General features: G+C 43.1%; 1 protein-coding gene across 4 annotated transcripts in view; it reads right to left on the reverse strand.

The window, feature by feature from the left end:
* Nucleotides 1–14518, reverse strand: part of WDR97 (WD repeat domain 97) — a 66742-nt gene that overhangs the window by 31735 nt on the left and 20489 nt on the right. For all 4 annotated transcript variants that reach the window (XM_066578105.1, XM_066578103.1, XM_066578102.1 and 1 more), the window contains 6 exons: nucleotides 12759–12849; nucleotides 11298–11430; nucleotides 10865–10989; nucleotides 10534–10585; nucleotides 9545–9700; nucleotides 8740–8898 (listed from right to left, as the gene is read on the reverse strand). In XM_066578105.1, the coding sequence (XP_066434202.1) occupies nucleotides 8740–8898; nucleotides 9545–9700; nucleotides 10534–10585; nucleotides 10865–10989; nucleotides 11298–11430; nucleotides 12759–12849 (716 nt within the window). The remainder of the gene's footprint in view (nucleotides 1–8739; nucleotides 8899–9544; nucleotides 9701–10533; nucleotides 10586–10864; nucleotides 10990–11297; nucleotides 11431–12758; nucleotides 12850–14518) is intronic.

Here is a 14518-nt window from a genome sequence, read left to right on the forward strand (position 1 = left end):
AATGCGTTTTTCAGTGTACCGATCCATCCGGATTGCCAGTACCTTTTTGCTTTTACCTTCAAGGGTAAACAATACGCTTGGACCGTCCTGCCACAAGGTGCGCAGAATTCTCCAAACATGTACACCCAGGCACTCCAGTCTGTTTTGCAGGCCTGGACTCCGCCTGATGGAACTGTGCTGTTGCAATATGTTGATGACCTTCTGCTTTGTGCTGAGGATCTGAAAACATGTCAATCTGCATCCATTTCTCTTCTAAAATTTTTAGCAGAAAATGGCTGCAAGGCTTCAAAGGAAAAATTACAGCTTTGTAAACAAAAGGTTGTGTTTCTAGGCCATTGCCTAGCTCAAGGAACCAAACATCTCACAGAAGAACGAAAAGCTGCAGTTCAAGCCATTTCTGTACCTTCTTCTGCTGCCAAACTCCGCACCTTTTTGGGGCTTGTCTCATACTGCCGTCCTTGGATCCGTTCTGCCTCATCCCTGATGCAACCACTCTATGATTGTCTTCCAAGTGTTCCTTTCTCTCTCACTCCTGAAGCAACTGACAATTTCCATACACTAAAACTCTCTATTCTCAGTTCTCCAGCACTGGGAATTCCTAATTACACTCTACCTTTCACTCTCTTCTGCACTGAACTTTCTGGTCATGCGACGGCAGTGTTGACACAAAAACATGGAGGACGTCCACGGCCACTTGGGTATTACTCCATGAGATTGGATCCGGTGGCCCGAGGAGCCCCCTCCTGTGTCCGTGCGGTAGCAGCAGTACAAGCAATGGTTGACAAATCTTCTGAGTTGGTCCTGGACTACCCCCTAGTGGTTCTCACCCCTCATGACATCCAGAGTATACTCACTCAAGTACAACCTAAACACCTGTCTCTAGCTCGTCAAATAAGGTTACAATGTGCCTTGCTCATGCCTCCTAACATCTCCTTCCAACGGTGCACTACCGTGAACCCGGCTACTCTTCTTCCAATCGAGTATCCCGATTCAAATGGGGGGGTGGGGGATTTGGGTACTGCAGATCAGTTATTTTTAAATTCTGTACAGCATGATTCTGATTTATTTGATTCAAAACACCAGCATGATTGTCTAGAATTGATGCAGCAAGAAACTGCAGGTTTTGAATCAGTTACTGAAACGCCTATTGACAATGCACATTTTGAGCTTTTTGTAGATGGTTCACGGTACCAAGGTGAGGATGGCCGATTCCATACCGGGTATGCAGTAGTCACACAACATGATGTCCTAAAAGCAGAAGCTCTGCCTCCGCATGTCTCAGCACAAGAAGCGGAATTGAAGGCCCTCACTGAGGCGTGTAGAGTGGCAGAAGGTAAAACAGCAAACGTTTACACTGATTCCAGGTATGTATTTGGCATAGCTCATGATTACGGCCCAATATGGAAGGCCAGACAATTTTTAACTTCTGTAGGACAACCCATTAAGAATGGTGCAGCAGTACAGAACCTTATGAAAGCCCTACTCCTACCGGATAAAGTAGCAATCCTAAAGGTGAAAGCTCATACTAAAGCCGACACTGCAGAAGCAAAAGGCAACGCCCTCGCAGACTTCACAGCAAAGGCAGCGGCCCTCAAACCATGGAAGAAAGAAGAAAAGAAGATACTGACCGCACAAGTCAGAGACTATGATTTGGACTTTGATAAAAATATGGACATTGATGTACTAAAGACATTACAGTCACAAGCCAGCAAAGAAGAAAAAGATAAATGGACTAATATGGGAGCAGTAGAACAGGGTGGCGTATGGCAAACAGTCAGTAGAACTTGCCTACCACGATCCCTGTACCCCATGATGGCCCAGCTGATCCATGGAAAGACTCACCTATCGAAGACAGCTATGCTACTAACGCTTGAGAGAGAATGGGTGGCCCCTGGGTTCTCTGTAACTGCTGCATCATTTGTCCAATCTTGTATGATCTGTGCCGTGAGCAACCCAGGACAGAAAGTAAAGGTCCCGCAAAAACACTTGCCTAGGCCACTCTACCCATTTCAGAGATTGCAAATTGACTATATTCAGCTCCCACGTGTGGGGAAATATGAATATGTGCTTGTTGTTGTTGATATCTTCTCAGGTTGGGTTGAGGCCTACACCATCACCAAGGCAACTGCTCAGGCAACAGCAAAGAAGCTCATGAATGAGGTAGTCTGCAGGTATGGGGTACCAGAGGTAATCGAGTCAGACAGGGGTACACATTTCACAGGTGAAATAATGCAACACATCATGTCTGCCCTGGGTATTTCCCAAGCATTTCACACCCCTTATCATCCACAAAGTAGTGGGAAGGTAGAAAGGATGAATGGTACCCTAAAACTAAAAATACAGAAAGCAATGAAAGAAACAGGCAAACCATGGACTGAGTGCCTCCCATTGGCCCTTTTCTCAGTCAGATATGTGCCTAACAGAAAAACAGGATTATCACCATATGAAATCTTGTTTGGGTGTGCACCCAGGTTGGGTCTGTACTTTCCACAGGTACTGCAGGCCCAGTATGGTACTCTAACTGACTATGTTATGTCCTTAAATGCACGCCTAAAGGCAACACACAATCAAGTGTTTTCTTTAATTCCAGATCCAAATTCTCTTGAAGGAACGCATGATCTGCAGCCCGGAGATTGGGTAGTGACAAAGAGACACGTGAGGAGGACATTGGAACCAAGGTTTGACGGCCCATATCAAGTGCTGCTCACAACCAGTACTGCCGTCAAACTAGAGGGTAAAACCAATTGGGTACATGCCTCACATTGCAAAAAGGTTAAGAAACCACAATATGAGAGAAATGAGACTATTCCTGGTGCTTGGAATTCTCCTGCTTATCGCCAGGGCCTGGACCCTGACGCCAGCGGGAAAGTTGAAATTGGCACAAACTAAGGAAGGAGGTGTTGTTAGAAGCTACTGGGGTTGGGCAAATAAAACTAAAGCCAGACAGCAAGACGAGTTCATATGTGAAGGCAATCATAGGTGCATAATAGCCAATTTTACACTAGGAGAGACCAGTGGCTTATATGTCCCCTCCAATAAATTTAAAGGTCGTTCATATGTCATACAGGAAGGAGAGCATCCTTGGATAAACATTATCAGTAGAGTAAATATCTCATGCTATAAACTAACCCAAGGATGTGTGGCTCATATAGATAAGCAGTTCACATATGAGCATCTTTCAAAAACGTTAATGTGTAAGGGTGACCAAGTTGGAAGAGGAGGCACAAACCAGACAATATCTTTAAAAGATACATATACTCTCCTGTGCATTAATGGTACTCCTATAGCCAACTCTCTAATGTGGTTAAACCTTTTGACCGTCCTGGAAACAACCCCTGTGGTACACACTGACAATTTAGTTAGGCTCCCCCAACATCTTGCATTAGGATATAATAAGGATGTATTAACGCTTTTTAATCTGAGTTTTGGGGTTCAAAATGATTTGTTTGTAAATATGAGTAAATTCATAAACTATACACAATGTAGCCTGCAATATGTATATATGATTCATGAGAAGGATAAAGCACAGTCAGATTTGATGACAAATAATGAAAAATTGTGGAGAAATATTTTCAAGAATGTAATTCCAGTAGCATCCTGGATACGGCCCCGGGCTGATAGTGTAGAATGCTCTGATAAATATTGCACTGGAGAAATGACTTTTTATGATGTAAAGGACACAAGCCTGATGTGTAAGTTTGTAGTACTACCTGTGGTGTTCGGACCGCCTCTATATGCTTTCCAATATTGGTTGCCCAAGTTCACAGGTACTATGATTGATAGTGAAAATAAAACCCATGGCATAGAGAACTGTGAAGAAACACTGGATGGCCTAGTATGCGGATGGAGTACAGCCGCATATGAGCCATGTTTCCTGCAGCCTTCAGTCAGCATATGTGATTGGACGGTGCTACCTGCGTCTTTCCATATGCTGATAGAAGTTGGCCCCCAATATATATGCTTTGTTACCAACCAAACTAAAACCACCAGTATGTATAATCTCACCACTCCATTTTCTGGATGTTTACAGAACATATCGGTGATACATTGGTTTACAGAAACTTACACCTTTTTGCCAGATGCTGAAGCAACATTAAGGTACTACTGGCACCCAGATGCTATCCCTATGTCAAATCTGACTATATCCTTGGGTAGAATTGTAAGACTAATGAAAGACACTGAACACCTTTAAAAGCATTTGGATGTTACTAACCTTTCCCTTATGGAATTAGAAAAACAAACTATATGGGTAGGAGATAAGTTGGTCAGCATAGGTAATAAGATCCAGATAGACACAGAATATAACTGGTATGATATTTTTACTGGATGGTCACCTACAGCAGGAAAGATGATGGATTTTATGTTTCACCCATTACTAATACTGTTTCTTTTGTTCATTCTTTTGAGTGTTTGCAACTTATGGACATTCTGTGGGATACGGAGACAAGCAAATTATCTGGAATCGCTCCCTCTACGATATCGTTAAAACAGTCAAAAGAGTAAAAGAGCACCAACAGTGGGGATCCAGCGAAGAGGATAGAAAGACCGGCAGGGGTGGCTTAGCACCCTTGATAGTACCACAACAAAGGCTCTTTTCAAGGTGGACTGTTTCAAATGGGGGATTGTGAGGGTTATGAACATATTAATTTATATATGTATGTATCTTTGATATACGTTTCCGGAGGCTTTAGGCCTAAATTGTACACTCTATTCTGTGTCCTATGAAAAGCTCTGATAAATGCTTGTACATTTAGGTTAGTACTTAATTACATTAAGTAGAGGTGTAATCTTAAATGTCCATCATGTCTCCAAGATCTTGTTAATCTCGTTACAATGATCAAAGGATAATGGAATGCTTCGATCATTAACTGCTGTCTAGGGCATGTGATTAAAATGTAGATTGTGATAAAGAATCAAGGTACTAGACAGTCAGTCTACATTCCAACAAAAGAAGCCATGTTTATTGAGAAAACGCAATTATTCACCACCTTAGTACTTTGACCTCAGTATAACAGATTGAACTTTGTAACACTAGCCTTTGCACTGATACGCCTACTGATACGCCTACTGATACTCCTTCTATTTTTTGTATAAGAAATGACAATGTACAGAATAAACACAGATTGCTTCTAGACACAGGCCTGATCTCTGTGTTTCATTGCTTTCTCACGGCGGCCGCCATAACCACCTCTGATTTGGAGCCTCACAGCATATTGACGGAACATTGAATTCCTTAACAGATACATAGTATATCTATACTAATATATATACTGATACATAGGCCTAATACAGTATGCATCTACGCTGTTACATGTACTAATGCATAAGCCTGATACAGTATGCATCTATACTGATACATATACTAATACAGTATATATCTATGCTGTTACATATACTGATACATAGACCTGACATAGTATTTATCTTTACTGATACAGTATGTATCTATACTAATACATATACTGATACATAGGCCTGATATGGTATGTATCTATATTAATACATATACTAAGGGCCCATTCACACAGACATATGTTTTCTGTCTGTGTGCAGTCCATGATTTTACTGACTGAACAGAGACCCATTGAATTACATTGGTGTATTCAGATGTGCATTTTTTAAGCGCACAAAAAAAAAATCCCAGCATGTCCTATTGGTCTGTATCACAGACCAAAATCACTCATGAAAGTCTATGGGACTGTAAAATGTGCAATGAAAATGGGTGTTACATGCAGATTCACTGTAATTTTTACACGTTGTCAGGAGTGGGTCATTCCATGTCAGTTCAACCAACGCTCCCGGTCGACCATCTCAGATTTCAATGAAACTTTGCACAAAGATAGACCCTGACCCTAAACTAAGATAGCCAAAATATTAGGCTTCAAACTGCTTTGGTTCACGAGCTACTGGTCTTTATCTAGGGGGTTGTCTTGTGATTACAGAGCGCAACCTGAAAAAAGTGGCGATTTCAATCCATTGCCAAGCCAGTTCCAATGACTCTAGAGCAATGAAACTTCACACACTAGGAGAACTTTTGGTGCTGAATCCAGCTAAGCTACTCAGACTGTCACTCTTATCATCATTCTGCCACCATTGCATGTCAAAATAGCTGAAAAATTCTATCGCGCAAAATAAAACTCATATTTTAAGCAGTAATAATTCATAATCAATGCAATCCAACTCAGCTATGAATTTATCAATGTGTACTCCATAGAAATGTTTCTCATTATTCCCATTATGGACCCAAAAGGATGCATAGCTCTTAAGATACAATGAGTCAAAAATGGCAAAAAACAGTTTTATGCAAATTTTTACCTTTTTTCAGAGGCAAAAATTGGAATGTACTCCATTTTTATTTTTTATTTTTTTTTGCTCTATTTGAAAGAGAATTTTTTGCTCTACAAGATTTGATGTTTTTCATTTTGTTCCCAGACCTTCTAGATGGGAAATTTTTGTTTTATTACACAAATGCTAGCCTTAGATAATCTTAGTATCCAATATGGATAGAGTGCTAAATAAGCCCAGTGATCACTGTAATATACCACAATCATTATGCAACACTCAATGCTATTCTGACCATCTTAGGCCAAAGCTTGTGGCTCACCTGAACTCGCCATGTGATTTTTGATCACATAAGTTTCTTGAGCACAAAAAGTTGTCTCGTTCCAAAAATAATTTACCTTCTCATGATTTCTAAACTAATTATGCATCCATGCAAAACTTACACTTATTTTATTATTTGATTTCCACGAGTACATAGGACTTTCACAGACATTGATATTTTCCCATCTAGAAGGTCTGTCATTGTAATAAATAACTATAGTTTACAAGTGACTGATTGTGCACCAGCAAAGATGAAGTGAAAAATGAGCAGAAAGGAAGCGCAACTGCTGGATGCCATGTCAAGCTGTAGCATGCCGGCTGATCAACAGATCCTATGAAGCAGCTTAATGACAAAACGCAAAACAAAAATTTCCCATCTAGAAGGTCTGGGAACAAAATGAAAAACATCAAATCTTGTAGAGCAAAAAATTCTCTTTCAAATAGAGCAAAAAAAAAATGGAGTACATTCTGATTTTTGCCTCTGAAAAAAGGTAAAAATTTGCATAAAAATGTTTTTTGCCATTTTTGACTCATTGTATCTTAACCCTTTCCAGTCCAATGTCGGGCCTGCCCCGACATCATCATTTTCCTCCACAGCTCCGATGTCGGGGCAGGCCCGACACTGCAGTGCAGGAGTGGATCTGCACCCGATCGTCAGACACATCGGGTGCAGATACACTCCTGCACTGGTCCTCATTGAGGACCCCCGAGGAGAAGGCAGAAAGGGTTTTTAACCCTTTCTGCCCACTGCTTTACACATTACATAGCGCTCAATTAGCGCTATGCAATGCATAGATTCCGGCCGGCGATCATGTGACCGCCGGTGTTACCTGACCCCCGGCGGTCACATGAACGCCGAGCCGGGAGCCTGCACCGTGCAAGGACCTGCTTACCTGACCGGCGTCTTGTGCATTCTCCTTCTGTCTCCCGACCCGGCGATCATGTGACCGCCAGGTGTCACCTGACCCCAGCGGTCACATGATCGCCGAGCCGGGAGGCAGAAGGAGAATGCACAAGACGCCGGTCAGGTAAGCAGGTCCCTCCCTGCACCCTCCTGAACTCTGTCAGATCAGGAGGGTGCAGGGAAAATGTATTTTTTCTCACCCATTCTCCCAGCTCCAATTTATTTGGAGCTGGGGAGAATGGGTGAGAAAAAATAAATGGATTGGAAAGGGTTAAGAGCTATGCATCCTTTTGGGTCCATAATGTGAATAATGAGAACCATTTCTATGGAGTACACATTGATAAATTCAGAGCTGAGTTGGATTGCATTGATTATGAGTTATTACTGCTTAAAATATGAATTTTATTTTGCGCAATAGAATTTTTCAGCTACTTTGACATGCAATGGTGGCAGAATGATAATAAGAGTGGCAGTCTGAGTAGCTTAGCTGGATTCAGCACCAAAAGTTCTCCTAGTGTGTGAAGTTTCATTGCTCTAGAGTCATTGGAACTGGCTTGGCAATGGATTGAAATCGTCACTTTTTTCAGGTTGCGCGCTGTAATCACAAGACAACCCCCTAGATAAAGACCTGTAGCTCGTGAACCAAAGCAATTTGAAGCCTAATATTTTGGCTATCTTAGTTTAGGGTCAGGTTCTATCTTTGTGCAAAGTTTCATTGAAATCTGAGATGGTCGACCGGGAGCGTTGGTTGAACTGACATGGAATGACCCAGGAGTCAGTGGGAAAAAAAGACATCAATTGGGTGTTCTTGCATTTTTTTTTCTGCGTGTGGGAAAAACGCAGTGAATACAAATGCAACATGGTCTTAAAAAACGTAAATACATATCAAAAACGCACATAGAGGTGCAAAGTGAATGAGGCTGAATACAGTATATCTACTGCTACATATACATAGAATCATAGAATGGTAGAGTCCAACCTCCTGCTCAGTGCAGGATTTACTAAATCATCCCAGACATACTGATACATAGGGCTGATATGGTATGTATCTACAGTTTAATGATACATATACTAATACTATATGTATCTACTGTATAATGATACATATACTGACACATACACTAATACATAGGCCCACATTTACTAAATAATTTCCACCAGTTATTCGTGGTCTGTTCCATCCTGGCACAACAGACGACCCTATATAAGCTCTTCATTCCTGAACTACATACCTGGAGATGTTTGGGTAAGGAATCAATGGAGAATCCCAGCGCAGAATCGGTAAAGAATCCTCGATTGTTCTTCAATGGAACAAATGGGATTTTGTTTGGCTCTTGAACTCCTGAGGCCATAAGCAGCTCTTCTGGATCAAAATTATCCTCTTCAGGTATCTAGAAGACAGGTACTAAACATAAGCTGAAAAAAGTGTCTTGGTGCGCACTGCGGCCAGGCCCTGACTGATCACGCATGATCCAGCAGGGCCACCAATGTGTCACTTGGCTCTGGAGGAAGAAATCTATGAAAGTGCAGCCTTCAGGATCTGGAAGAAGGAAATTACAGGCTTCCTGTATCTTCCATAATCATGCAGTAATAATGATCCAATGGAAATAAAGAAAAACTAAACTGTAACATTCCTTCATTCCTAAATCCCATAAGTCAAGTGTGAGCCCAACAGATCTCCAGGCTGAGGCCTGCATCTCCGAGGTCAGGAACTCACAGTGTCTACAATACGGAGCAGACTAATGGCGAGGAACTCTGAAGGGAAGGACAGCACTGGCCACGAAAGAATATTCACTTATGTCTTATCGTCTCAGTACTGAAGATCTAGTAGGCTGATTCACCTGGATCACTGCCTGTGTGAGTCACCCAAATCAAATTACCAGATCCAAATGCATCACACTGTCGGATACACCTGCATCACATATACCTATATATCAATATGGTAACCTGTGTCTTTACTATCCCTGTAATTCATGATCTTTTTTATACTCGATATGTTATCTATATGTGATCTTCTATCTTTTGGTCTGCACTCACTGTAAAGCCCGGTTTCTTTTGGTAGATGAGCTGTAGATATTTCTCCATGGCTTCTCTTCTGGTTTCTTTGTTGCCCTTCATTCTTTTGCGAGATCTCAGTTTTCCCATTTGAAGAAGATGAAGTTCCCGGTCCCTGGTACTTAATAGCCTACATTCCTGCAAGTATGAAGGATAAGACATGGCTGTCATGTCAGGTCAACTCTCATTCACCCACACCCTCCTCCTGAAGGCTGAGACATGGCTGTCAGATTCTGGCTCCATTCATTTCCATCCTCCTCCTCAAGGATGAGACATTGCTGTCGTTTCAGGTCCCAGCCCTATTAACCTCCTCCTGAAAGATGAGACATGGCTTCTATGTTAGGTCTCCATCTCATTCACCCGCACCTTCCTCCTGAAGGATGAGACATTACTGTTGTGTCAGGTCCCTGCACCATTCACCCACATTCTCCTCCTGAAGGGTGAGACATGGCTGTCAAATCAGGTTTCAGCTCTATTCATCTCCATTCCTCCTCCTGAAGGATGAGACATTACTATCATGTCAGATCTCTGCACCATTCACCCGCACCCTCCTCCTGAAGGGTGAGACATGGCTGTTATGTAAGGTCCCAGCTCCATTCATCTGCATCCTCCGCCTGAAGGATGAGACATGGCTGTTGTGTCAAGTCAACCCCCATTCACTCACATCCTCCTCCTGAAGGGTGACACATGGCTGTCATGTCAAGTCAACCCGCCATTCACCCACATCCTCCTCCTGAAGGATGAGACATTGCTGTAATTTCAGGTCCCAGCCCTATTAACCCACATCCTCCTCCCGAAAGATGAGACATGGCTTCCATGTTAGGTCTCCATCTCATTCACTTGCACCCTCCTCCTGAAGGATGAGACATTACTGTTATGTCAGGTCCCTGCACCATTCACCCACACTCTCCTCCCGAAGGGTGAGACATAGCTGTTGTGTCAGTTCCTTGCCCACATCCTCCACCTTGTACCTCTTCTTTTTGTCCATTTTTCTCCACATCATGGAAACAGCTCACCGAGGTCCTAAAAAAGAGTAAGGAGACCTGCTGAAAACAGGAGTATAACAGTCTATAACACACAGGCCATGCAAACTGTAAACATGTCCGATTAGGTACAATACATGGACCAAGTCACCACATACACAGAAGTGACATGTACAGAGGGAGCCATCACATGTGCATGGGGTTACAGGTAGAATGGGTTCCATTACATGTGCAGAGGTTACATGTATAGAGAGTGCTCTAACCTCTTGAATAGAAAATACTGGCCATGAAAGAAAAGGAACGGAGACCTTTGCAGTACCTGTGCGTGAGGCCACAGGGCTGTGGGAGCTTCTGTATGTCCTCCATGGAAAAAGATAACAGATTCGACCCATCCGGAGGACATGTGAGATCAGAAACAGCGGAGGGAGGCGCCAGGCACATTATCTAGGAGACATGGAGAGGTGACACCATTGTCCACGTGTCCGGTATAAGCATTAAGCACTCAACGCACTCAGGGAACGATCAGAAACAAACTACACCCAAAATTTGCTGTATGAACAAGGCTTCTGGGCCCATAAGCATGGTGCCCATGCTGCCAGTGACACGGGGGGAGCTGCTATTAATGGAGAATAACCTGGAGTCCAGAGAGATGGCCGTCACTGTGGTGGGAGAGTGGATAGCTCTATGATGAGCTGCACTAATATGAGCTTAAGAGTCATGGGCCAGTGTCATTCTTCTACAGCATTTCTTACCTTTAGCTTGTATGGCTGGGGCAATAACCTCATTAGGTGGATTCGATAAATGTCCCTATGAATCCCCACAAGTAGTTCTCCTTGACTGCTACAAAATGATAGGCTTTCAGGGGAAGCATTGAGACGAAGGAGCCTGCAACAAGACAATAGAACATGAGTGGATTGAGGGTCCAATGACTTGTGTCCTAGGATAATGGCTGCCATTAGGACTACATTAGTAGTGAGGATCTGGTGACTTGTGCCCTGGGATGGTGGCTGCCACCAGGACTATATTATTAGGGAGGGTCCATTGACTTGTGCCCTGGGATGGTGGCTAGCAAGGGGACTACATTAGTAGGGAGGGTCTGGTGACTCGTGTCCTAGGATGGTGGCTGCCACCAGGACTATATTATTAGGGAGGGTCCATTGACTTGTGTCCTGGGATGGTGGCTAGCAAGGGGACTACATTAGTAGGGAGGGTCTGGTGACTCGTGTCCTAGGATGGTGGCTGCCACGAGGACTATATTACTAGGGAGGGTCCGTTGACTTGTGCCCTCAGATGGTGGCTACCAAGGGGACTGCATTAGTAGGGAGGGACTGGTGACTTGTACCCTGGAATGATGACTGCCATGGGGACTACATTAGTAAGGAGGATGCATTGGCTTGTGCCCTGGGTTGGTGGCTGCCACCAGGAATACATTAGTAGGCAGAGTCTGATGACTTGTAGCCTGGGATGGTGGCTGCCACCGGGAATACAGCGGTAACAAGGTTTGACCTGTGCCCTGGAATCGGAGCTGTCAATGAGACTACATGAGTGGGAAGGTCTGGTGACTTGTGACCTGGAATAGTGGCTGACCTCACCAATGTGGCACAGATTCCCACAGACACCCCAAAAAAGTTTCCCAAAAGAGTGTGGTTTGTTGTAACCACAAGAGGGGCACAACTGCATACTCACACGAGTGTAAGCGCATTTGTGCCCACTTGAGTGCTGCATTTTTGTGGATTAAACAATGCGTTTTTGCATGCACACCTGCGTATTGTAATGCGCGGCAAGCAATGCGCACAAATTGAAATAGCTAATTAGTACCAGATGTTTTCTTTTTCCAGCGCAATTACACAGCATTTCACACATCTCCTTGGTATTGTGTGCTCATTTTTGCACCATCCATTGACTTCTATGGGAACCTTTGCTACGCAAATACGCAGAGATATAGAACACGTTCTAATTTTTTTTTTGCATGACCGAAATGTGCACGCAAAATACGGTAATGTGAACGAACCCATTGAAACCAATGGGTTCTAGTCTCTGCATATTACCTGTGTAAATTTTACACGTGCAAATAAACCTGCGTGAAGGCGGCCTAACCCCCATTGCTGTAAATGGGATGTCCAACAAGCTCCTATAAGTGTGGTGGATAATAAGTGTACATAGTAAAACAATGTATAGAAACTGAATGTAGGGGAAACAAAACGCTGCAAGACCTCAGCAGACGGTTCTTCTCCGTCCAGATGCGGATCACTCTGTCTCTTCCACATGAAGCCACTAAACCCAGCTCTGGACTGGCGCAAAGACCTGAGAAGAGGAAGAGGAATGTCATCACCAACAACGCTTTCTGCTAACTGGAGCCCAAGTTTTAATACGTTCTAAATACGTCCTATCGTCCACTTACCTGCGTTGGGGCGGGCAGATGTGAGCTGGCTGAATGTTTCTTTGCTGGAGTGGGAAACTCCATCCCAACGTTCCAAAAAGTAATCTACTCATGACTCATTACCTCTGTACAGTGGCAGGAATCCACCAAGTTTAATGGTGTAGAAAAGTCACAAATTGTGATGCACGCCATTTTTGTGCTTTAATTTGTGTCTTTTCTAGTCAGATTTGAGAAGTGGGTGGAGTTAACCAGAAAGGTTAATTCCACCCAAAGTTCAGAGGACTGCAAATACATAGAACATTTTTTTCCCGCACCGCATCATTCATGTATATGACTCCATTCAAAAGAATAGGGGTACATATTCGCGCAAGATTTGTGTATCTTGCAACGCACAAATCTTGTGCTAGTTTCTCAGCCATATAAAAACCAGCCTAACATATATACAATATATACAATAAAAAATGCAAGATTCTTAGCATAAGGTGACCAGACATCCCGATTTAGGCAGGACAGTCCTGCTTTGGGACCTTGTGTCCCGCTTTTCCCAGGGTCCCAGGTGGGACGGGAGGTCACCATTAAAGGGATTATCAACCAGGGTGCTGCAGCTCCCTGGGTAGTGATGACTCAGCGGCACTGAGGCCGGATGCACTCACTGATTTCATACTATGCAGTGCTCCCATTCCCCTACTCCGTCGGCTTCAGTTCCGCCCCCTCTCTGGCCCTTGTCAGCAGCCAGCAATGGGAGAGGGCAGAGAGGAGGAGAGAAGGGGGAGGGAGTTTAGCAGCTAAACTGCCTCCCACCCCCCTTCTCCGGCAGCTGTCATAGGCTCCCATAGGAGTCTATGGAAGCTGCCGCTGTATTCCAGCCGGGAAGATAGTTCCAGGATTATCTTTCCTGGCTGGCGTAAAAGCTCCAGGCCGAAATGTGCTCCTATGCGCTATCCTGGCCAGCTGGGCACATTTACGTGGTGGATAATCACCCGTGTGATCTGATGCATTACATTCCAATGCATCAGATAGTAGCGTATGTTAGCCGGCCGTGAAAATGGCGGGCGATATACGCTCGTGTGAATAAAGCCTGAAACCAAGGAAAATAGGATAATAAATTGTAAAGTCTAATTAAACCCTTAACGACCAGGCTTTTTTGTACCTTAAGAACTAGACAATTTTTAGGGATTTTACCCATGTAGTGGTTTAACTGCCCTATTTTATTTCCTTCAGCTACCAAAATTATTTTTGCTTCATTTTCTTCCTGTGACATATAGAGCTATTTTTTCAATAGCTTTTTCACTGACTTTTTTTCTGTTTTTAGTTTTATTAATAATAAAAAGCTTTAAAAAAAAGGATTTTTTAAATATTTATAGTTATGTTTTTTAATTAGTATATTTACGCTAAAATAAAGTATGGGAATGGGTTCCTCATTTTGTTTCGGACGTTTTGATATATAATATGCATGGTTTTGGATTACAAGGCACACATGGCGACGGTTTTGGTTGGCGTCGGCTTTGGGTTATTTTCTTTTTTATGTATATATTTTTATTTTATTCTGTAAATTTGTTTTACTTATTTATGTAATTATTATTTTTACTATCT

Source organism: Eleutherodactylus coqui, chromosome 9 (genome assembly GCF_035609145.1).
Source record: "Eleutherodactylus coqui strain aEleCoq1 chromosome 9, aEleCoq1.hap1, whole genome shotgun sequence".
Classification (NCBI taxonomy): domain Eukaryota; kingdom Metazoa; phylum Chordata; class Amphibia; order Anura; family Eleutherodactylidae; genus Eleutherodactylus; species Eleutherodactylus coqui.